Source organism: Melospiza melodia, chromosome 5, assembly GCF_035770615.1.
Source record: "Melospiza melodia melodia isolate bMelMel2 chromosome 5, bMelMel2.pri, whole genome shotgun sequence".
NCBI classification, from domain to species: domain Eukaryota; kingdom Metazoa; phylum Chordata; class Aves; order Passeriformes; family Passerellidae; genus Melospiza; species Melospiza melodia.
The window spans coordinates 14,143,692-14,167,706 of record NC_086198.1 but is presented as its reverse complement, the minus strand read 5'-3'; the positions used below and the strand labels follow the sequence as shown (position 1 = coordinate 14,167,706).

Below are 24,015 nucleotides of genomic sequence, written 5' to 3'. Positions count from 1 at the left end.
CTTCCACCTTTAGGCCTCACAAGTTTGACTGCAACAGAGCAGATAACTGAACAGACCACAGCCTCACATCCTGGAAGGGCTCCTACCAGACTGAAAGGCAGCACAGCAGCTGCTCAGCAGTCACAGTCGCTCGGCACATTTATGTTCCTTTGACTAACTCCCCTCCCATTAAATAGCAGATCAAATATTAGGCTTGCAAGAACCGTGGCTAAAAGCACCACTAGATTCTGAATGAGTAAGATGTGTCCTTGAACAAAATCCTTCCCTTGAACAAAATTAAAGTGTTCCAGATGATTACAGAACTTCCCTTCTCAACAACACAATGAACACTGACACAGCTGTTCAGTGGGAAGAATGTTCAGCTGTGGTTCAGTCAGGTCCCACAGTGCAGGAATGAAGGCTTTCAGAAGCACTGGCAGATTCTGGAGAGTCAGAAGGCCACTTGGTGATAACACAGTCACATAAACAAGGAGAGGGAAATGAAAGGACATAATCACTGGAGGAAAACTACAGTAAAAGAATTGCTATCATTTGGGGCTGAAAGAAAATATGTTGTTGACATCCATTACAGGAAGGAAATCTGACAAAATGTTGAGGAGGTGGAAGAGCATTCTCACATTTTCAACCCTATTTATACAATTCTATCTGTTAAGTTCAAATATTCTTGTCGACAAACAAAAATCCTTTCACTTAAAAAACATATGAACATAGTTGAAGAGGAGACCTTAAAAGTTATTAAGGTAATACTTCACCACACCTTTTCAATATGGCCATTTCAACAGGCTAAGCAGTTATGTAACTACTAAATGAAAACCACCCAAGGAGGGTTTATGAAAATAGTATTTTTATAGTATCATCCAATGTGCTTAAGAAAAATAGAATTCTTTTCTCACACTAACAAACCCCAGTGCATTAACAAGTTTTACAAATTAGACTTAATGGGCTCCTTTTCCAGTCATTAATGTCACACAGTAGTGCCTCGTTTTGCACTTTAATGAATTCTTTGCATATATCATCTGGCAGTGCTCAGCTTCCCATCCAAGGGTCTGAATAAGGAGGTAGCACCAGAGCTCTGTTCCATAAACTCTCAACTCCCAAGAAGCAGCATCTACAGTCCCTGCTTTTGTCACAGAACATAACGCATACAACTCCTTTACTGTAACTGCATCTGCCCTGCTTATAGTTCCAGCATGAAAAAAAAAAGTACTTTTTACTGTTTATTTCAAGTTCTGCCCAGTGGACTTTCCTTCATGTGTTTGTTATGCAGCCATCAGAACAAAGTTATTTGTGAGAACAAGTCTACTCACACCTACTCATCCAGTCAAAGCTGAGGATAAACAGCCATGGAAAGAGTTATCACCCCAGCACAAAGAAGAATATCCAGGCAATGGAAGGAATGAGAGTATTTTCAAGCAGTTGGGATTTTTGCTGCCTAAAGACAACGACCACAAGCCTCATGGAGGCATGTGAGCCTTCTCAAGAGAAATTAAAAGCAGCTGTTAAATTTGTCACTCTCCTTTGAGCCCTGATTTCACCATGAGGAGTCAGTATCCTGTTTTACAAAGGGAAGTGGGCGGCTGATTTCTTTTTCACAATAGAGCTGACCTGTTGGTTCTGGAGCTCCTCAGATGAAGGTAGTTGGACACACTACAGCTGCTCCGCTCCGGAAGAAAGCAAATTTCAATCTGTAATAAAATACTGCCCATGGTCATCCTGAAGGTATAAAATGTATGGCTTTAAATTTGTTTTAGGACTGTTGTTGATAGCCTATGTATCTTTCAGATACAGTTTATCTACATAGCTAGAGTAGAATTTTTCTGCAATAAAGACACCTGGAAATTCGACAACTACTGTCAACTAAATAATCTCAAAGTTTTAAATTCCTGCTGATACACTGCTATCAAAGAATTCAAGCCTTGATTCTGATGCCAAGCATCTCTGGACTCAGCTGGTTTCAAGCAGCTCTTCATTTATAGATACATCTAAAGATGGACTGCAGAGAATCAGAAAATTTGTTCAAAGTTTTGATACTCTTCACAGTATCACAGAGACATAGAGAAAAAATTCACAATACAAAAAATTATTATGTAGAAAACATCAGACAAAACCTCAAAGAAAGTTAAATTTTGTCTTCCTTTTTATATTTACAAGCCAGGTGACCACCTAATTACAGGTACTTAAATGTCCCAGTAAAGTCCTAGCTACTGGACATGTTCATGGGCATAAGACAGGAATAAGCTGGAAGACAGGGTTTTTTTCCATCATGTCCAGAAACACAGGAGAAAAATTTACCTTTTGACAGAAAAAAAATAGTAACATTGACAGAACCAGAGAAGCTTGGCAGTTAATAATCTAATCTTTGAAGCTTGGAAAAGTTTGCTAATGTGTGTCAGCAATTCTCTACAGGAATGAAGCAGACTGACTACTATCTTGGGTAGGACTATTTGAGATTTATCAACCACAACACAGAAAGACAAGAAAGAAACCAAAACTGCATCTTCTGTTGACTTAATTAGAAAAAGAGAAACCCTGCCAACACAAAAAAAAAGCATGAGAGGACTAAGTGTTCTGCATTTGCCACATAGATATTACTAAAGTGTTCCTGATTGCTAAAACATGGGAATGCAAATACTGCTGACAAACGTAAAAGCCAGCTGTATTATTAAAAGCATGTTTTTTATAGGAGAAGTTTTTTAGCACACAAAACAAGTCACCATCCTGGTTCATGCTATGAAAGTTTCTAATGCTCTATTGCACTGATGAATATTATAACACAAAAGCTTAACACAAGCAATTGGAAACCCCATGTAATAAATAAAGTTTCTTTGTATACTTGGACAAGTTTTTCTACCACAGTCAGTCTTCACAGTCTTTATGTCTCACTTGTCTATGCTACAGCTCACAACATGAAGAGTTTCACAGGATAAAGCACAGGGCAGCAAACTCATGTGTTTTATACAAGTGAATTTGGGAGGAAAGTAGCTGTCCAGACAGATCACACAAGACACATGTAAGAAGTTGAAACAGCTTCAGTTACAAATCAAATAAGAAAAACAAACTAGTTACACAATCTAGGGTTGACATACTAGACACCTTGGTAAAAAAAAACCCTAAAAATACAGAAGAAACAAGACTAAGTTCTGCAGTTAAAGCAGAGGAGTGGGAGAAAAGTACCCTCCCTCCTATTCTGATTTAACCACTATCATTCAAGCTGCTCATTAATATAGTCTTACCTGAAAGCACAACTGGAGAAGAGCCTCAGTAACCTGAGGCTTTAAAGGAAAAAAGCTTTACACAAGGCTAAACATAGTTTAGAGCTGGACCAGAGAGGGAAAGGTAGCTAATTACTTTTAACTCCCCTTATTACAAACATCAGCATCACCAAGAAAATTTAGTGCACTGTTTGGCACAACTCTGATAGAAAATTCTGATATCTAAAATTCACTAAGGACTTTTTTTAAAGTACCTGCTGGACTTTTAAAAGGCAATATGAGTACTACCTCCATTAAGGTGTTAAAAAAACCCTAATTTTTGCTGTGGAGGCTTACCACAACCTGGTATATATATGTAAAGGGGCCTTTCCAATCAAATAATAAAGCTTGTTGGTGGCAGAATAGTTGATTACTTTCATCTGGTAGCAGGATAACTGTAACACATTGTCCTAATGATCTTCAGCCAGGGAGTTTTAAATTGGGCATGCCCTTACCACATCTCAGTTTCTTAACAATACCTTTCAGATACTAGGAAAATTAATAAAGACAACAAGATAACAAAGATATCTACTGTAACTTCTTAAACCCATCCATTTCTAATTGCAGGGAACAACAGCATAAACTCTAGTTAAGCAGAGTTCACAAAAAGGCTGTATTTGTCAAAGAAAAACACAATCTGTGAGACTTTCAAACACCTAACATTAATAAAGATTTTTCCCAACATACAACTACCAAAATGGAAAACTTTGTGACCAGTGGACATTCAGGATGCAGTCTACACTTACAGAGGTTTTAATTGCAACACAGAGGTTCTGTGTTGCAATTACTGTGTCCAGTAATCCATTTTTCCTGTTCACAACACATAACCAGGGACAGACTAACACATAGGAAACAGGTCAGTGATAGAATAGTCCACTAAGTGGCGAGTGAAGGCAAGGGGTACATTAAACGCTGAACAGGTGAAATTTCTAGGGAATGGGAATGACTACATGAGTAATCTCTCCTGCAGAAATTAAATCTATTAGGCAATTAACTGCCTGAAGTGCTATATCCCCACTACAGGGATCACAGCTGAAACTGTCCCCCTTCAGATTGTTAACACCTGGACAAAGCCATTAGGCTTGGAAGTAAATCATTGCCTTTCCCTGCAGCTGAGCCTGCAGAAGCATTCCTGAAGAATTTCACGTTTTTATATCCATTTCTACAACTTCCCTGCAGGTTCCTCAAAAGTCAATCACTGATATTCAGTGTTTTCCACTTTACATTGAACTAATTAATTCAAGATAATGAAGTCAGGCTTTCAGTATTAAAGAGGCCTCTGGGGGAAATAAACCAACAGCAATGGTAGGGCAAGAGCACAAAGAGAACTGAAATTTCACAGTAAATTCTCCTTTATGAGAGAGGACCTTGCTTTACTGTCCAGGACTTTTCTTTCTCTTTCCATTTTCTTCTCTTGAATCTTATTTCCACAAAATGAATTTCATGTCCTGGATTTATTATAATCAGTTTCCTGGGAAACATCCTGGCATGCTACAGCATCTCACCAGATTATATCACAGTGATTAAGAGCACCTTCAAGACTAGAAATGCTTTCCAAGCACAGGTCTACAGCTGTGATTGTGGAAAACATATATGGAATTTTTTCTGGTTTTAATGAACAAGAAAGGCCTTCACCTATACATATCACACACCCCTTTTCAGAAAAAGGAAAATGGGAGCTTGATTTCTGCCTCTGTCCCTTTATGAGTGAATTTAAAACTGAGCTATCAGAGGGGGGAAAAAAAGGGGAGAAAAAGAGATAGAACATTTACTTTACTAACTTCTTTTCTTCCTTAAGGATCAAAAATATACTTTATTTCCAAAGGATGTCAACATTTTTTTCAGCCTGCAGCACCTTGTTAAATTCATATGTTCATATTTAATAGGAAATAGAAAAAAAAGCAGTGAAACAAGTTTCAGGATCATTCTAAGTGAAAGCCTGTATTAATTTTTCAGCTCAGAAAAGGCAGGATAAGATCTAAAGCACTGAACCAGAGTAAGTGTGATAAAAGAGCCAATATAAGTCATATCTCTGGGGATTTGAATCACAGAAGATAACAACAGCCTAATCTTGCTACTACTTATTTTGTGCTGCTGGTCTAAATGTCAAAACCATATTAACATCAAAAAAAATCCACTGAAAAGAACTTCAGACTAATGGTACTGGAGTGAGTGGAAATTGACAAAATACTCCAAAACACAGATTGGAAGAGCAAATTAAGGACGGCTCCACCAAATCAATGTTAGTATTTTAAGGTTTTGAATAATATATCACATAAAAATCATCCATATTCATTGATGCTGCAGCTAGATGTGATCAATATACTTATAGCTTAGTAACCCTCTGAAGATATAAAATCCCTCTGCAATTGTCACAAATACACACAATGTTTCCAGAATCTAAATCTGTGTACTACATTATGATTTTCAAGGCCAGCAATGACTGTACCTATGAAGAGAATGTGAACTAATCCAGTGAGATGAATGATTCTAGAGGAGTTCTATGGAAAAAAACTGTTCTTAAAGGTCACATTTTAAATGAGAGTAGCCAAATAATTAGGACTCAACTTATGGTTCTGTATTATATTGAATCCCATTTTTATTATAATTTAAAGGATAAGAATTAACAGTACCACTTTATTGCTGCAAAAGGATATGGCAAGAATATTGAATGGCCTTAGTACTGTATACTTGGTAAAAAGCATTCAGATATCTGAAGACAAATAATTATTCTAGATTTATTTGGTATTAAAGGGTGCTATCCACCATGATAATGACACAATGCCTCTTTTTTCCCAGCTGCTATGAAGGGCAGCTTAACATTCCAGTCTCATCTCTGTATTTGTTAGTCTGCCTCTTTCCTATTATCTTAAAACTGTTTTTAAAACCTTCCATCAGGACTTTAAATTACCTGTGTAATCTTTTCTCCCATTCCATACATGCAACAGCAAACCTATAAACAAAACTAGGCTGAATTATAACCACAATTACATTATGCATAAGAACTTCACAGATTCAAGAGGAATACAACTGAGATTTTTATTCTTCCAAGTCAGAGATCCTATCTCTTGTTTATAGTGATGTATCTTATTTAATTCAATGAATATTAATTTTGAAAAGGGATTACAGATATTCTAAATATTCAGAGGTCCTGAATTTTCTAGAGGATTTTTAAAAGCAGGGTGAGGAATATGACAGATGACTGTCTCTTGAGTTTCTGTGAAGGCTTCATTAACAATTCCACTCAAGAAAAGCAATATTAGTACAGCATGATAAGAATATCCACACTCACTGTGACAGTTCATGAATCCTCCCTGCAAATTCATTAACTTTGTCTGACATTTGGAAATTTTTAAATAAATATTGGTTTTTTAATTGACTAACTCTCATACACACTATTTCCAACCATACCACTTGAACCAGACAGAATGACTGGCCATTAAGAATAACAACAGCTTTATTGAGAGAGATTGATTTAAGTCAGTAAAGAGTTTTCTCCTGCTTGTCCACAAGGAGGAAGTGGAGAGAGCAGAGAACACCCAAGCAAGAAATATTCACTGAGCAGATAAAACATAAGCTTAAAAAGCTTTGAAAGAAAAGCCTGCAGAGGGGGCAATCTCAGACATTTTCAGAGAGCAGAAAGAAGGTGGTCTTATTTAGTTGGAGACACATAAGTTCACGTGGGAACAAAATGTCAGAAAAGCTTTGTTATGAAGAAAAGCTGGAAAGTGCAGAAGCCAAGAGGAGCTGGGCTGAATCCCAATAGTCACATGAAAGATTTATGATATCTTCAGAAGGTGCTTAGAGACCCCACAGAGGTTCAGATTCCAGGGGCTCAAAGAATGAATGGCCTAATGAAATAAATCCCTAACACATAAGCCAGTGAAATGTCCCACCAGAGAAGGAACTCTACCGGCAACCCCAGTTAACCTGTATGTTATTAAAAAGAAAAAAAAACAGAATGAATTCATGTGCAAGTCCATGAGCCAAGAGAAACATAGATGGTTAGTCCTCAGAGCAAGAAGATGAGATTTTAACAGCTGCAAAGCGTTGAGCTAATGCTTCAGAGGATATTCTGCTGTTTGGTGGATTCTTTCCCTCAGCATCACATGGAATAAAGCTGCTCTAGGTCTCCTTGGCCCCAGGACTAGACTTGAAGATATACAGAGAGAATTACCATGCTCTTGGAGAAAGAATATCACCAGGAATCATTTCTTTATAAGGACTTCTCAGAGACTCATAAGCCAATGAAAACAGCCAAGCCATTGGACTTGAATGTTTCAGACCATATAATTACCACTTAAGTTTAAATTAAATGGAGGAATGAACAACAGTTAGCCTGTATCTCAAAGTTTATGTGATAAATACATAATGCTCAAATGAGCAGTTAACACAGACCAAAAAATCCTGGAGGGTTTGAGAAATGTATGAGGTATGAGAAAAGCCTAGCACTTCAATTAATCACTGAAGTGATATTTTTTTATATTAAAAAATATAGGTATTTCTGGACAGAGGAAAATGAAGAGAAATGTGTGTCTCAAGATGAAATGAGAGCATGCTGTTAAAACTGGCCATTTTAATTGGCCATTGGGGAAGGAGTACCTTCCCCACTTCTGCTATCAGCAGTGACTGTGGCCAGCATAACTACAGTGAGGACACAACAGGTCCTCACAAATAAAATTCAAACAGCATTCCAATATAGAGGACCCAATAGAGTGGACCTAATATAGAATGATTATAAAACAGACAAATCAAACTGCAAGCCTGCAGCTGTAACCATTCTAGATCTTAACAAAACAATCTCTCTAAAAAAATCAAATGGAGGGACTACTAGAAAAGGACAAAAACTGAATGTGGCAACTACAATCCTATCAGCCTGACTTAAACAGACTATTAGAACAACTTTCAAGGAATAAAGACAGAAAGGAAGACAAAACGTTTGTCAAGTACTTCAGTATCTTTCCAATAACAGATTTTCTCTAGGCACAGAAGAAAGCTGATTTGTATTTAATAAAACAACCAATAGAAATCACATTTCTTTACATACTACTTAGTAGAGACAGCACAACTTTTAGTCAAAGAGTTATATTTTATAAAACTAGGTAAAGAAGGAACCAAAACAAGTTGTCTCAAAAAAGGGAATTAACAAATATGTTGTATTGATAACCAGCTTGTTAAATCTATTAATTAACCAGAAAAACAAAACAGAACATAAGCAACTTGATTAACATTCGCTAATTCCTGAAACTAGAAAGCACTATCAGTGTAGGAGATCAAGAGGATCTTTATACAGAAGAACAAGAAGACTGAAGTAATAAATTTATTACATATGTAATACAAATTTACATATGTAAATTTATTTCATATTACAATATATGAAATTACATACCAACAAACAAACTAATATCTCTTGCTGTGACCTGGGAATTTATTCATTGAAAACTGAAAAAAATAACCCCAAACATGGATGACTATAAGTTAAAGAGATCCAGCCTAAAAAAAGACAAACGCAAACTGATTTAGGTGAGATGTTACCCCTTAAGTACTAACCTTCCTCTGCAAATAACTTGTCCACTTAAAAAACGTTGAATATAGATGTTGGAGCAGAGAGTCAGGGAGGGAAAGAAAGACTCCAGTCTTCAGGTGGATCAGAAGGCAAAGGCATTTAATGAAAGCAGTGGGTCTTTTATAATGTGACTCGCTAAGGTGATACTGGATTGGTCTCAAAGTAGAAACATCTCACACTGTTGGTGACTATGAATAGCACACTGGGGAGAACCATATCTATAAGCAATTGTTACAGAAAGAGAGATAATAATTGTTTTGATTATTTTCCTCTAAAATTTCCAGGCTCAGCCTGGGGAGAAATCATCTCTGTTCTTTCTTCGACTGAACTGAGAATATCCACAAGGTCCAGTGGTCTGACTAGAGCCAGATGAAAACACCTGTCTGACCATGCATTTCAGAAGGCACAGAAGTTCTGATATGTTTCCCAGAAATGTGGGGTAGGCAAGGGGAGGTTTAGTCACTGGGAGCCTCTGGGGATGGTGGGTACTGAGATTTGCACCTGATAATCCCTATCAATGTTTCTAATTTTCATCCATACTTTCAAGGAAAAATTACCATGATTAGTGCATGCTCATAGGCCTGAAACATGGTTTCCATTAGAAGCAATTAGCAAGAATGATGGCATAGCATGAAATCAAAATCTCAAAGAGTGCACGATAAATGGCCTCCAATAAGATGTAATAGACGTAGAAAACATTTGTGCTTCCTGGCGATTTCTGAACATGGCATTTCAACAACGTTTAGAAACTGAGGGATAACTTGTGTCCCACAACCACAGTGTTCTGGAAATTTAACATATGGTCTAGCCTAACTCCCAAATACTGGCTAGAGTCTTCCTTTCAGACAAACATTTCTGAAAATTAAAAGCCGTTAGCCTTTCAAAAAGTCTGTTTCAACTGTCAGGTCTTTCCCCCATCCTCAGATACAGGCACAAGTGGATATTAAAATAAAATTTTAAAAACCCAACCAAAATTTTGATTAGTTTTGAGAAAATGTAAACATTACTTCTTTGATTGAATATTACAAACCTAAGAGACCTAGGGTTTGTTTTTTATCAATGGAAAGTGAACACAAAAGCAGTCTGGTATCATAGCAAAATCATTATAAAGCTGTACCCCTGCCAAAATTATTGCTAAAGACACCAACTTCAAAGACAGCTAAAAAAGGAAAAGAAACAAATTCCAGGATATGGAATTTTACTTTCATAGTAACAAAAGAGAGCAAACAAACAAACAAGAGCCAAATACATGGGAGGTTGCCATTCTTCTTTCTTTTGAAAACCAGAATGAAATGCTCTCTCTTAGATCCTTTAAAAGTTATACAAATCTAAAACTAAAAGAGAAAGAATTTTCTAACTTGCGACTTCATTTTCAATGCAATCTTTTGGGGAAAATAATTATTCTACTATTACTAGACACAGTAACACATTGTTTTGAAATGTGTTACATTAAGAAGGGGTTCTGGGCTCTGGGAAAGCAGGTCATATTTAGTTTGTTTAGTATTAGTTTGTTTCATCCCCTTGCCCCTACAGGGCATGCACACAGCATTCTCTTCCTCTCAGAAACCCACAGATACACATTAAACTAACTGGAATTTTAAAAATGCAGAAAACCTGAAAATCCCCCCAAAGGACAAGCTGTGGCTGATTTCATTGCAGAATATGTTCCTGAGCTCCCTGTAGGTTTGAACAACTGAAGTTTTTTGAAAAGATGCTCCCAGTTCTCCCCACTGTCTCTCAACTTGTCCAGCCACCAGCTGGAGTGATGTTGTTGTATAGTCTTACTATAGACCTACACAAGCACAAGCCAGAGGCAGGAAACACCAGGTTTTGTCTATTTTAAAACCCATCATTACCAAACCTTGTGGTCTGATTCAATAGACAATGTTCAATTCAAGTAATTTTTGCCCCATCCTTCTTTTGCACCATGAGCTGGAGACTAGATCCTGATGGGGCTCCAAACACCAAGTGACCCTTGGTACTACTGGTACTGAACAGCTACGCCAGAGCTTCACTGGAATAGCCACAAGTGTAAGCACAGTATGCTCCAAAACATCCAAAGTGATTTATTTTCTCAAAATGCTGTAAATCAGGTTCTCTTGCATGTCTTCATGAGCAGCAGCAGCAGTACAGTACACAAAACAGGTTTTGAGTGTTTTGTGTACTATACTGAGCAAGTGCTGAGTTGGTGCTTTAAGGTCACTGCTTCCCTACCCCTGAATTTAACTGCAAATTCTAAATTCTAAACCCTGATTGATACATGTATGTAGATGAATGTATTTTCCAGTGGTACACCAAAAACCCTGTCTATACCACATGCGCTTATGGTCCCATGCATGGCTTAAATATTAACAGAGGGATAATCCCTCTCTCCTAGAGATTATTCTCTTCCATTTGGGAGCATCTTAAGACAATCTTTTCAGAAGAGAATAGCAGACATGCTTTATTGAGTCCATGTCCATGTAAACACACATTAATCCTACAGAAATGTCAATTAAGCATCTTAGTGATCAAAGTACCAAACTGAAATGTATCTATAAAATTACCTAATTAATAAAAATGCAATAGCCTATCCAATGATTAATGAAATAACCTTAAGTAAAAATAATTAGGTGTCTATGTATCTATGCAGTGTTTAATATGTGACCTTACTGGTGTAAAGAAACAGAGATTAAGCTATCAATATATCTGTGACAGCCTATGAGAAAACAGTTTCATGCAAATGATAGGTTTAATATTAATGCCCCAATACAGAAGGACACATGGAAGAAAAGGCTTTTGTAAATCATTTCTCTGGTATGTCTGGACATGAGCTCAAAATTCAAAGCAGGAAAAACTGAATGTGTAGGATAAAATTCTATTTATTGGGAGTTTATGCAACTGAAAACAAAAGGTCATGTAGAAGGTAATGCACCAGAAGCAGAATGCAGTCATCTCCACAGTTTCTTTGATTGGTAAGATACATCCAGTTCCTTGGACACTGCATTAAACCATATGTGTTTGTTTATAACTGTTGAAAAAAGAGCATACACAAGTTGTTTGTCTCACATCTGTTTAGCCAGACATTAGCTAAAAACTGCCCTTCCTGTTGCCCCTTTCCTAGTACCAGATGTAGGCACAAGTCAGTGGAAGTGGAGCAGACATAGGCATGACAACCTAATTCGCTGCATGAAGGAAGTAGCTGGGGACAAGGAGGGGGAAGGGGAGACATAAACACTTTACACAAGGTCAGTGCAGGAGATTGAGACATCTGTCAGGGCTGGAAGTTAGTACATTTGCTTTTATTACAGCCAATATTGTTAGTACTGCAACAGTTTATGCTGAAAGCAGTGCAGCCTGTGAGCATAACTACATAGGCACAACTACCCTGATTTTTTATTTTAAATCATTTCCCCAGGAAATGGAACTAGTAAAGTCTGTCATAAATGTAATGCTTGTTTTCATTTAGTTCAGAGAACAGGAAGAAAGAGAACCTAGAGCTGCGTCTCTAACATACTTTCAGTAATAGAATGAAAACCCACTTCTAAACAAAGCACTGCAAAGCATTTCAAAGTCCATAGATTTGACCCATCCAGAGTAACCCAAGTTATCAATGGGAAGCTTGTGGAAGTGAGGAAATAGGCACAAAAAAGGATTGCAACATAAGCATTGTCCGTCCCTTAAAACAATGTTCGGCTAACTCTCCCTGTCAGATGCTACAATGAAGCTTAGGTTGTACCGTCAAGTCCACCCACTTAAAGAAAGTCCAGTTAAAACTTTCTTTATCCTATTTCATTTAAATAGGATTAACTGAGGAATATGATTTGACTCCATACACAACACAACCAGTAACCCACCTACTTTGGTACATATTTCCTGCCTCCACCCTAAAAACACTTAACAAGTATTCAGAGGAGTCAGCAGAGATTTTATATCCGAGCATATCCAGCCAGCACACAGGTCCTTACAAAGATCCCTTCTGCATTAGAGTGCACTAGTAGTTCCTGTAAATCCTTACAGTTACTACATTTGGCCAACCATGTGATAGAAAGAATACCGCTGTTTAATCACCTGCAGATTGTTTTAATATAATATAAAATTATATACACAAGTTTATATAGGAGAGTAGCTCAGTACAAAGAGGTGAGAAGTTGCTGCACATCCTCTGTTGCAATGCTAAATATATCACCACTCTTCAGGCATGACAGAAATCCTTTGCAATTCAATATTCTGAGAAGAATTATTTCACCTAAGTGCCAATGAAATTAAAGATTTTGTACAGCTTCTTATATACTTGTCTCAAAGAGCTTAGACCTGATTGAATGAACTGTGATTTATGAGCATCATTTTAAAAATCCATTACTCCTCCTGAAAGAAGTGCCTTTTTACACAGATTAGTATGCTTTTCTCATAGACTGAGCAAGGCACTATCTTCCATGAATTCTGTAATTCTGTAACATGTGAACTTTCTTCTGCTACATTTCCTTTATAAACAACACTTAATTTTATATTTTCACCAGTGGCACGTTTCAGCATTTGGTGTTAAAGAGTAGCTGCTGGCCAGATGCTTTTTATTTTTTTCAGCTAACACAAAGGAGTACTGGAAATGAATGGAGAGGTGATACAGCAGATGTGAAATCAAAAGGAGTTGGACCAACATCCTCTTTGTCTCTAGGTTGAGAGCAAAAGGTGCTTTCTCCTGGAGTAGGCAGCTGATCGACACATCCACCACCACCACATGTTAGGGTCAATGATACTTGGGAAATGCTGACGTGAGGGCTAGGTAATTTCATTAAAATTAAAATGAAAAAAACCCATTCAGGGTTACAAATGTGCACAAACTACCTTGCCTGGGATGTCCTGAGACTGAAAATGGTCAAACACCAAGAATCCATGAGGGAAAATGTCACGTTTGCCCTGCTCTTGCACTCATCCAGGGTGTCTGCTTTTAGCTTCTAAAACAAGAAGGATATGGGGCTAGATGGGAAATTTATTGGTCTGATACAATACATATAATGACTGCTGCATATAACACCTGCCCCAAATGAGCTGTGTGATATTTTACCCCAAGAGTTTTGTTAGCTGATATCTCTGCTTCCATGCTGTTCACACCTGCAGCAGGATTTGAACAATCAGCTGGACAGAGAGCCCCATTCCTCACTACAGAAGTGTTCACAATAGTTTGACACTCAATGTGGAATACAGATTGCTCAGACAAATTTAAAAGAAAAATGCAGACTCTGGAAATCATTGATTTTTTTTTCAGCATGCAACTAGAAATTTGTTTTCAGGAATGAAATGAGCCATGAAGTAAAATTAAAAGGCTCATCTTGCTGCATGTCAATCTGCTTGCATAGTAAGGTGGAATTTAGGGATTCCTAACTCATCTGTTTCCCAATGCTTTAAAGCCTTCCAGGAAAGACTGAGCATTCTGCTCACCCAGCAATTCATGAAAATCTGTGAGGACGATAAAATGCCATTAATATTTGATAAATTGACAGAACCAACCATATCCATCCATTTACAGATTTTTAATAATTTGCTCTAGTGTACTATAAGACAACTGCTGATGCCAATTCTTTGTATAAAAGTGAACGCCAGCAAAATCCATCCATTTCTGAATTGGGATGACTTCCATCTAAAAAAGTAGTTCAGGACCATTACTCCAGAAGGTCAGTGGCTATAAATGAACTCTTGCTGGACGCTTAACAGAAATGTTATTCATTACGCTGCATAAAAATCTAAAAATTTAACAGCCAAAGGTATTCAAGAACTCTGTCTTTGCCACGGGTGCTCTGAGTAGGCTAATAGCTAATATTTTAATACACAGCTCTCTGCAATATAAAGTCTATGATTAAGACTTTTTAATATCATTACTCCTTTTCCATAGTTAGGGACACATCTAATTTCTCCAACAAGAATATTAGATATGCTCGCATTCTATCACAGCTATAGACTGAAGTATGCAGAAAATTTTGGACTTACATAAACTTTCAAAACTTCCCTCTTTCCAGACCCAGTTTGCTGACATCAATTAAAAGATTTTCCTGAGAACTGGGAAAAAAAGGTAATTTACTGCCACAACTTTTTAGAAGTTTTTGTTCTTAAACTTTAACATAATTTTTAATTCTCAAATAAAAGCCAAATGTTTCCGTGTCAATGTGTTTTTGATGTTTCAATGTTTCATATGTTCTCAAAATCATGGATTAAAGTAGCAAACAGCTGTAGATTTATTACATAGATGGGGGGCAATTACCTTTGGAGAACTGTTTTTTTGCAGGTGTTAGACACTGAAAATTTAACACTTGCCACATTTAAGAGTAACCACAAACTAAGAGAAGCAAAGTGAAAGGCTTCCAATACCAATTTCCCAGGACCAGAGCTTCTTAAATCTACAAAGCACCCATTCGATGTCAGATAAGGATTGCATCAAGGAGCAGAGTCTCATTCTTACAAATTATTAAATGGAACAGTTTTTCTATTTTTAAAATGCTAAAAGGCCACCATAAGAGAATTCTTAAGCAAAAGTATTTGGAGAGTTCCAATTCACCTGAAGTTACCTAATGATTAAAATTATGTATTTTGGGGGTTGATTTTTTTTTTCTTCCTTCCTGCAATCAACTCAGCATGGCCATCTACTACCGCTGCACAGATTCAAAGAAACATCTATTTATCTTCGAGCCCAGACCACACACACTTCCTAAAGCTACATATTAACAGATCACAAAAAGCTGTGCATAGCTACAAAAACCGATTTTATATCCACAAAGCTATGACAATATACTGAGAATCTACTGAACAGCTTCTGGAGTGCAAAGAGATACTTGTTTTGAATTTAGAAATAAATAATTGCTACAAAATTACACATCTAACCGATAAATAATGACATGTTAACTGCTTTCAGATTCAGTATAAGAATAGAAATTGGATGAACAAGTAAATAGTTTCGTGTTATAGTTACAGATTAGATGACAAATTTCTTTGCTGTTGCTGTAGTTTAGTCTGGGGTTTGGTCTCTCTGTTGTCAACTGCATTAGTCTAAAAACACAGTAGCATTTCAAGTCAACAAAAAAAAATCTGTCTTTTTTGCAGCTGACTTTAAATTGAATACAGTGAAAATAGGACCTGGAGAACTCAAGAAGCAGAGGAATTCATGGCATGACATCTTTAGCTTCTTTCTGGCTTACCTCTAACAGGGATGAGTTGTATTTCATAACTCTTTAGAATTTGCATGAACCTTCTTTGCTGGCTTCATTTCTGCTTTTGGTAATTGCAGTGGGGCTTAAATGATCCAGAACCAAAACCCAGAGGGAAAGGACTGCCCTTTTAGCTCCTTGTTTCAACATTCAGGGAAAGAAAAGGAAGAAAAATGTGGTCTGCAGCCAATGCTGGTGCTACCTGCTTGGTGTCTCAATGACAGATTACGATCTCTAAGTCTCCATCCCTCAAAGCAGGGACATATCCTCCATTCCTTTTTGTCCTCTTAGTTTTCTTTTTAATTTTGCAGAAGGTAGAGAAAAATTAGAGAAGATGCATGTTATACTGTCTTTTTAGAATTCTCTCTTTCTGCAAGTAGCTCTTGGAAATGTGTATTTCAAGAAAGTACAAATAACAACTCTCAAATATACTAAGCACTTAAAAATCCTCAAACCACATGCATCCTTCTTACATATATTATACCTTTAAATAGTATTTTCTAAAGTCTCACTGATTTATTATTCCATAATTCTTGGCATACCTAGATTAGCTTTAAGACCTTCAAACAAAATCTTTCTTTGATGTCATTGTATTTACAAACCTCCCACAATCTCAGCATCAGAAAGTCTATTATTTTTAAATAAAAGGAATAGAGAAACTACCCAGTAAGTTGAAACAGCCTCCTTAATGGATCAGAAAAGTACAAGTTCTCATAACACTGGAATGCATGTGATTCTCTATCATTTGCCAGATAACATATGTTTTTTCTCTTCCTCTGCTCTTTCAGCGATGACTCTAAAGCAAATAAACATGAATTTTCTAATACACCATAAAAGAAAATAAATTTACTAAAAAGCTACTGACATGGCTGTTACTAATTCATGACAATGTTCTCTTCAATATGCAATTACAGGTACATAACTTGTTAGACTTTTCATAAGAATGCACGTGCACTGTAAGAGAATGACCATCCCACATTTATACACTACAAGCTACAGCACACACTGGCAGTGGAAGCAAGTTTAACCTACAAGCCCCAAACATATACAGAATGTACTGTGCTATATAACTCAAAACAAACACCTTCATTAAGTTCAAAATTTGAGTTGAACTGACAGCTGTCAGCATCACCAAACTGTTAAGCTTTGCAGAAGCCAGTAAGGGAAATACTCTTTTATGTAGGAGTCCATGGAGGATAAGAAAGAGAACGTGGTGTTTCTGTCCCATCTAGGTAAAAAACACCAGGCAAACTGATGCCAACATGATGTGCTGATTTCTCCTAATTCAGATAATGTTGCAGCCTGCTCAGAGACAGAAAGAGAAAGAAAGAATATTACCTTTCAATACTCTACTTCAGCTAGAAGACAGGAAATCCTGACAAATCTGGCAATACAGTACTATAATTACGAGATATATTGTGCTAAAGAGAAGCTTAACAATGAGTATTGAGAAGCATTGCAATCACCAAAAAGAGCTTGAAAATAAAATTTGTAAACAGAATTAAACCTCTGTTATCAAGGCAGGTCTATGACAAAGCTTTATTTCTTAATTCAGGATAAGTAAATGGCTCAGAAGAGAGACATTTTGTCACACCCCCTTACCCTTAGGCCACAGAGGTGCAGTTACACATCATCAGATGCTAAATCTACCTAAAATTGTCAAGCTCACAACAAAGAGTGCAGAAATAGGACATAATCACCACCATCACTCAACAGTCAATGGACATTTGTAATCACACTGGTCTTTGAGAAGGTACAGCAAGAAAGACAGGAGAGCACCCAATGAGTTCTCACTCGTTCCTCCATCTTATTTCATTTCTGGGTCATGCTGAAGATCTTCAGGAAAATAGATTCTTATTATGCTAAAAGATCATCATAATAACTGATTAAGGACAGTGGCCACTCAAAATTAACATGCAGTACCTCTGCATGAAGAAACCAGGATGTTGATATATCTGCAAAAATCAAAGCATTACTAAAATGTCTGCAGACATCACAAGACACAAAGAGTGCTTCTGCTGCTTCCCTTTTAGTTACCGCAAATTGCCTTGATCTACAATTTATTTCTGGTTGTGTTCACTTTTACCTTCCTGTACCTTTTTTTTAGGCATGCCACCAGTAATGCTTAAATTTTAACAAAGGTGTGTCTATAACAACTGATAAAAAAACCAGAAGTTCAGTAACAAAAATAGGCCAAAGTTAAACAAATGCTGTTAATGACTTCAAAATTCTACTTAGGTCTTTCACTGCATACATCTGCTCTACTTTCTAAAGTCTGATAACCCACTATTTTCCCACTGATTTTCCCTTTTCTTCATTTAACCTTCTCCCATTTGTCTGCTCAGATTTCTGATCTCACCCTGCATTATCTACCCTGAGGATGCAATATTTTATATGCAATATATTAATTAATGGCAACAAATTCCATTTATTTGTCAGGATTCAGATTCTCCCTTACTGGTCAATCTGCACTGGAAGGTTGAGTCTTTTGTTCACAAGGAAAAGCTCAGACACATGCCCAGAACAAAGCAGTACTTCCAGAAGTGGTTGAAAAATATGTCTTTTAAGTAGAAGGTTAATTCTTCTAATTGGTAAATTCCTACAGACTAGGAGGAACCACTAATACAGACTTACATGCAAGTTGATCCTTTTCACAGGACTAGCCCCTATTATGGGCTACATCTGTGGAGAGTAGGGGGGAAATGGAGATAACTTGAATGATTACTGTAGGAGTTAAAGATTTCCCAGAAGGAAAGAAATCCCCCATTATCCACATGCAGTCAAGAACATATGGGAACAAGTTGTGCAGGTATTTAATGGCTGGGCAGAGGCACAGCAAAGCACTAAGGCAGAAGGCTCTAGACAAACAGTGTACGAGGCAGTGCTTTGTCACCAGCTGGTCCCCAAACAAAGGTTACTGATGAACGTGACTACTTCAGTAATGCCCTCTGCTTGCAGAGGGAAAAGACTAGAGGGTTTAGAAGACTTCCAGGTATCATGATTGTGACTCAAATATAAAACAAATGTTCATCACCACCTCCCAGGCTGTGGAACAGAGGCAGATGTGACATGAGCAGCCTCCTTCAATATCTTGGTTTGTTTCCTATTCTCCAGGAGCAGCAATAACACTACCATGGTTACCTCCTTGTCATGCTAGCTCTGAAGTTCATGAGCCCACCTGGAGCTGACTCATACCACAGACCCTGAAAAACAGCTTTGGCCAAACCAAAAACTATTTTCTACATTCTCATCACTCACTCCAACTCCTGGAGCAACATAAACGAAGCTGCCTGCTTCATGCTCACAATCTTTGAGCAGAAGATTTCCTTTCCTGGGGGAAAAGGTACAAGGATTATTGTAGAAGGTGGACATGTTTAAAGTTTAAGCCCACTACACAATGTAGAATTAAACTTGGACATCACTACAATGATCCTGGATTAAGCTGCAAGTAGAACCAGCTTCCTCTCCTGGCAGGCCATAGCATACTCACCTGCTATTCTTCCTGTGCATGCCTCTCATGCCTCCTTCTCATTCATGTTTGGCTTTATTACTCCTGGTTCAATCATCACCAAGACATGACTATTTCTTTCTACTCTCTAAACAGGATTATGGTAGCATGGTGACACTTCCAAAATTCAGTGCACCGTGAGTGACATCCATGCCCATGACATCACAGTGCATGACATGTGCAGCCCTAGAAAATCTGCGCTATTAATGCACCAAAACATTTAAAAAAAATAGTAAAATCACAATTACAAGTTATTCGCTTTGAAACACTCAGGAACCCTTCGGGAGGCTTCTACCCGCTCCAGTCAGAAGCAAAGAGCCGCTGTCCGCCAGCCGGGCCGGGGTGTGGGGCTGCGGCAGCGCTCCCGGCGGCCCCGCCGCCTTTCAGCACCACGGACGCCCGCGGCGGGGCCGGGGCTGCCGCACGCCCCGCACCGCACCGGGACATCGCCAACTCCTAAAATTATATCGTTATTCTTCTCCTGGGCTTTTCTGGGGCCAGCGGTGCACGATGTTCTGGGGTCTTTTTGGGGTTTGGGTTTTTTATCTTTTTTTTCCTCCATGGTGTTGAAAGAAAAAGAAAGGGCAGTGATGGGATTTTCTTTCTGGCTTGGGATACCAAATGAAAAGCTCCATAAGCTCAACCTGCCCAAGGTTTTATAGATTAAATTGTATTAGGGCTGTAAAAATTGTGCCCTTTTTGAGCTCCGAGTACAATTTGGAAAAAAGAGAAAAAATTATATAGAGAAGGAAACGCCTTTTGTTCCAATCAGCTATTGTCGGACTCGAAATATCACCAATGACTCCTGACTTGAAAAGAAAAAAAATAATTTAGTAGGCCACCCGAAGATAAAGACAGATTGAAGATAAAGACAACCTGAAGATAAAGACAGATTGATTTTTCATCAAATGTACTGAGGAAACACATTGCAGTTCTCCCTAGGTTTCCTCTTTAAGTAATGGTTTTTCCCAAATTCATGTAAGCTCTGCACAAACTCAGAAGCATTCACAGGCCCAACTGCTGTGAATTTTCTTCTGATGGAAAAGGCTTTGTTCATTTCAAAGGTATACATTCTGCAATGCTTTCCCAAGCTAAAAGCAAAAGGGCTCTCTGTCAATTTTGCCTCTCCAAAGCCTCCCTTCAACTTCACCTGCACAGACTAAAAAGGGGTTTTTATGAACAAGTAGAACTTTTTTCTCTATTAGAACTAATCAGTTTCTTCAAAGGCAGGGTGAGTTGATTCACATCGTTATCAGAAAGCTCAGGAACCATCACAAAGACCCTGAAGTGTATGTTAACTGTGTGTTACACTGGCTGCCCTTCCCTCTGGCTCAATTTGGGTCATGCTGGCCCTTCTCTCTGGCTCAGTTTAGGTCATGCTGCCTTCGGGACGGGTCCTACCGGCTCTCTGAACACCATCTCAAGTCCTCAGAAGTATCCCAGCTGGTTTAACTCCCTCTGAGGTTTAACCAGAGCTGACACTTGACTCCCTCTGAAGACCTGAGCTGTGCTCATTACCCACGCTGCAATTGTTACGGGACAAGGAACGCGTTCCTCAGAACGCTTGTGACACTGGCGGTACGAGGGCCGCGCTGATTAGCTGCGCTCCACCTGCCGCGCTCCCTGCTTCCCGCGGAAGTGCTGGAGCGCGGCGGCGTTCCAGGGCAGCGGCCCCAGAGGCCGGGCCGTGCCGGGCCGTGCCGGGCCGTGCCGGGCCGAGCGGGGCCGTGTGGGGCCGGGCCGAGCGGGGCCGTGCGGGGCTCACCTGGAGGAGGCGGCGGCCGCGCGCGGCGTGCTCGGGCATGCGCGCTCGGTACACGGCGCGCTCGAAGCGCGGCTCGTTGTCGTTGGCGTCCTCCACGCGCACGCTGAGGCGGCACGCGGCGGCGCGCGGCGGGACGCCGCCGTCCCGCGCCACCACGCGCAGCTCCAGCGCCGCCTGCCGCTCCCGGTCCAGGCGCGCGCGGGTGCTGACGGCGCCGCTCCGCGCGTCGATGCGCAGCAGGGCCAGGGCGGCCGCGTCGCCCTCCAGCGCGTACCGCACCTCGGCGTTGGGCGAGCCCGGCTCGTCGGCGTCCGAGGCGCTGAGGCGGAGCACGGCGGTGCCGGGGGAGGCGGCCTCCGAGACGGCGGCGCGGTAGTGGGGCTGCGGGAACGCGGGCGTCTCGTCGTTGAGGTCGGCGACGCGCAGCAGCAGCGGCTCCTCCGCGGAGAGCGGCGGCGTGCCGCCGTCCGTGGCCACCAGCCGCAGCTCGTACAGGTCGCGGCTCTCGCGGTCCAGCGGCCCCGCCACGCAGAGGAAGAAGACGCCGGCCCCGGCCGTCCGCAAGGCGAAGGCGCCGTCGCCGCCCAGCAGGGCCAGCACGATGCCGCCGCCGTCGCCCTCCGCGCCCTCCTCGTCATCGCCCTCGTCGGCGTCCGAGACGGAGACTCGGGCCACGTAGTCGCCGGGCCGCGCCCCTTCGGAGACCCGCGGGCCGCCGGTCTCGGTGAGGTAGAGCAGACGGATGGAGGGCCGGTTGTCGTTCACGTCCAGCACGACCACGGAGACGAGGACGCTGGAGACCTCGGGCTGGGCGCCGCCGTCCCGCGCCTCCACGACCAGGCGGTGCAGGGCCCGCGCCTCGCGGTCCAGCGGGCGGCGGAGGCGCAGGACGCCGCTGCGCTCCTCCACCGCGAAGTAGCCGTCGGGGTCGCTCTGCCGGCGATTGATGGCGTACCGCACCTCGCCGTTGGCACCCAGGTCGGGGTCGGTGGCCCGCAGGCGGCAGACGGCGGTGCCCGGCGGCGCGTCCTCCCGCAGCCGCGCCCGGTACTCGCCGCGGCTGAAGGCGGGCGCGTTGTCGTTCTCGTCCAGCACCCGCACGGACACCCGCAGGCGGCCGCGTCGCCGCGGGCTGCCGCCGTCCCACGCCTCCACCACCAGCCGGTGGACGTCCGCCCGTTCGCGGTCCAGCCGCCGCAGCAGCACCAGCTCCAGCGGCTCCGGCCGCACATAGCGCAGCTGGAACAGCGGCGGCTCCCCCGCCGCGCCGCCCTCCTCCAGCAGCGCGTAGCCCTGCGTGCCGAAGCCGCCCGCGTCGGGGTCGCGGGCAGCCGGCAGGCGGAAAGCGGTGCCGGGCGGGCTGAGCTCGGAGATGTTGAGCTGCAGACTGTCCTTCGGGAAGCGCGGCGGGTGGTCGTTCACGTCGGTGACAGCGATCTCCACCTGCACCACCTCGCCGCGCAGCGTGGCCGCCGCGAAGCTGTAGCGCGCCCGCCGCTCCCGGTCCAGCCGCCGCGCCGTGCGGATGATGCCCGTCTCCGGCTGGACGTGGAAGTCCGCCAGCACCGCCGACTCGCCGCTCCCCTCCGACAGCAGGAAGCCCCCGGGAGGGTCTGAGCCCGGCGGCAGTCCCGCGCGGATGTCACCCACCAGCGTCTCGGCCGGCAGCCCCTCGTCCACTGCCAGGCTGAGGTTATACACCGGCGCCGCGCCGCCGCCCGCCGCGCACAGCCACAGCGGCAGCAGCAGCGCCAGCGCCCGTCCCGTCGGGGGAGCGCCGCCCTGCCCGGCCCGGCACCTGCCCGCCCGCAGCCGCCGCGCCATGCTTGGCCGCTAAGCCGGCATCGCGGGCTGCCCGCGCCCCGCTGCTCGCCACACGCAGGTGCCTCCGCCTCGCCGCCGCGGGAGCGACTCGGAACGCCGCCGCCGGGGATGGGAAGGACGAGCGTGTGCGAGGAGGCGGGAGAGCGGCTCCCGCCACCGCCGCCCCGCGCAGTCCCCGCCCCGCCGCGCCCCCGCAGCCCTGGGGCCGCCCGCCCACCCAGCGCCCGGGGGGATGGCCGCGTCCCCCGCGCACGGACGTGTCGGGATGGGTCGGGACGGTGTGGCGCTGCTCCGGTGCCGGCCAGGATCCGGAGAAGCCTTCGCCGAAATTGATTACTCGGGGAATCAGCTGGCTTCCTGCTGGTGGGACAAAGCATCACTAGCGCACGGGCTGCCTCTAGATGCAGAGGCATGGCTCGTGAAGGACAGGAATTTAAATGAAACAGAAATCTGCGAGGATAAACGAGTTTGCACAATTCAGCAAGGATTTGTCTTGCCTTAATATTCTGGTCCTCATTTTCCATTAAAAGGCTTGCTTGTTATCCTTGCACTGGGTCAGTAAATAGCAACTCAGCATGGCAGGGAAGCATTTACCAGAAGTAAAGCTTTAAGTAGAAACTTCTATCAGTTTCAGCAAGACTGGAACTTCTTTCCTTTACCACTATTCCTGACTCCAGTATCTATCTCAGAATGGTCTAAGAATAAGTGTTTTTCAATTACACCAAGAATACACAGTGTCATATAAATGCTAAGTACCAGCCATCCATCTATCCATGAAAGCCAAGTACAATACTTTAGTGGTTACTCGTCTCTTGCTGTTCCCACTGATCCTTTACAAACTTAACTTTAGCTTTCAGGCAAGATTTAACAGCTGTTTAGAGAAAAGTAAATTCATACCAGGACAGACAAGTAAAATCAGGGCAAAG

At 41.9% G+C, this 24,015-nt stretch overlaps 1 protein-coding gene across 1 annotated transcript in view; it reads right to left on the bottom strand.

The window, feature by feature from the left end:
• The window catches only part of DCHS2 (dachsous cadherin-related 2), a 104,069-nt gene extending 80,980 nt beyond the window's left edge, over nt 1-23,089 (bottom strand). The window contains exon 1 of the mRNA XM_063157974.1: nt 21,266-23,089. Within this exon, the coding sequence (XP_063014044.1) occupies nt 21,266-23,089 (1,824 nt within the window). The remainder of the gene's footprint in view (nt 1-21,265) is intronic.
• Between the last annotated feature and the right edge of the window lie 926 nt (nt 23,090-24,015).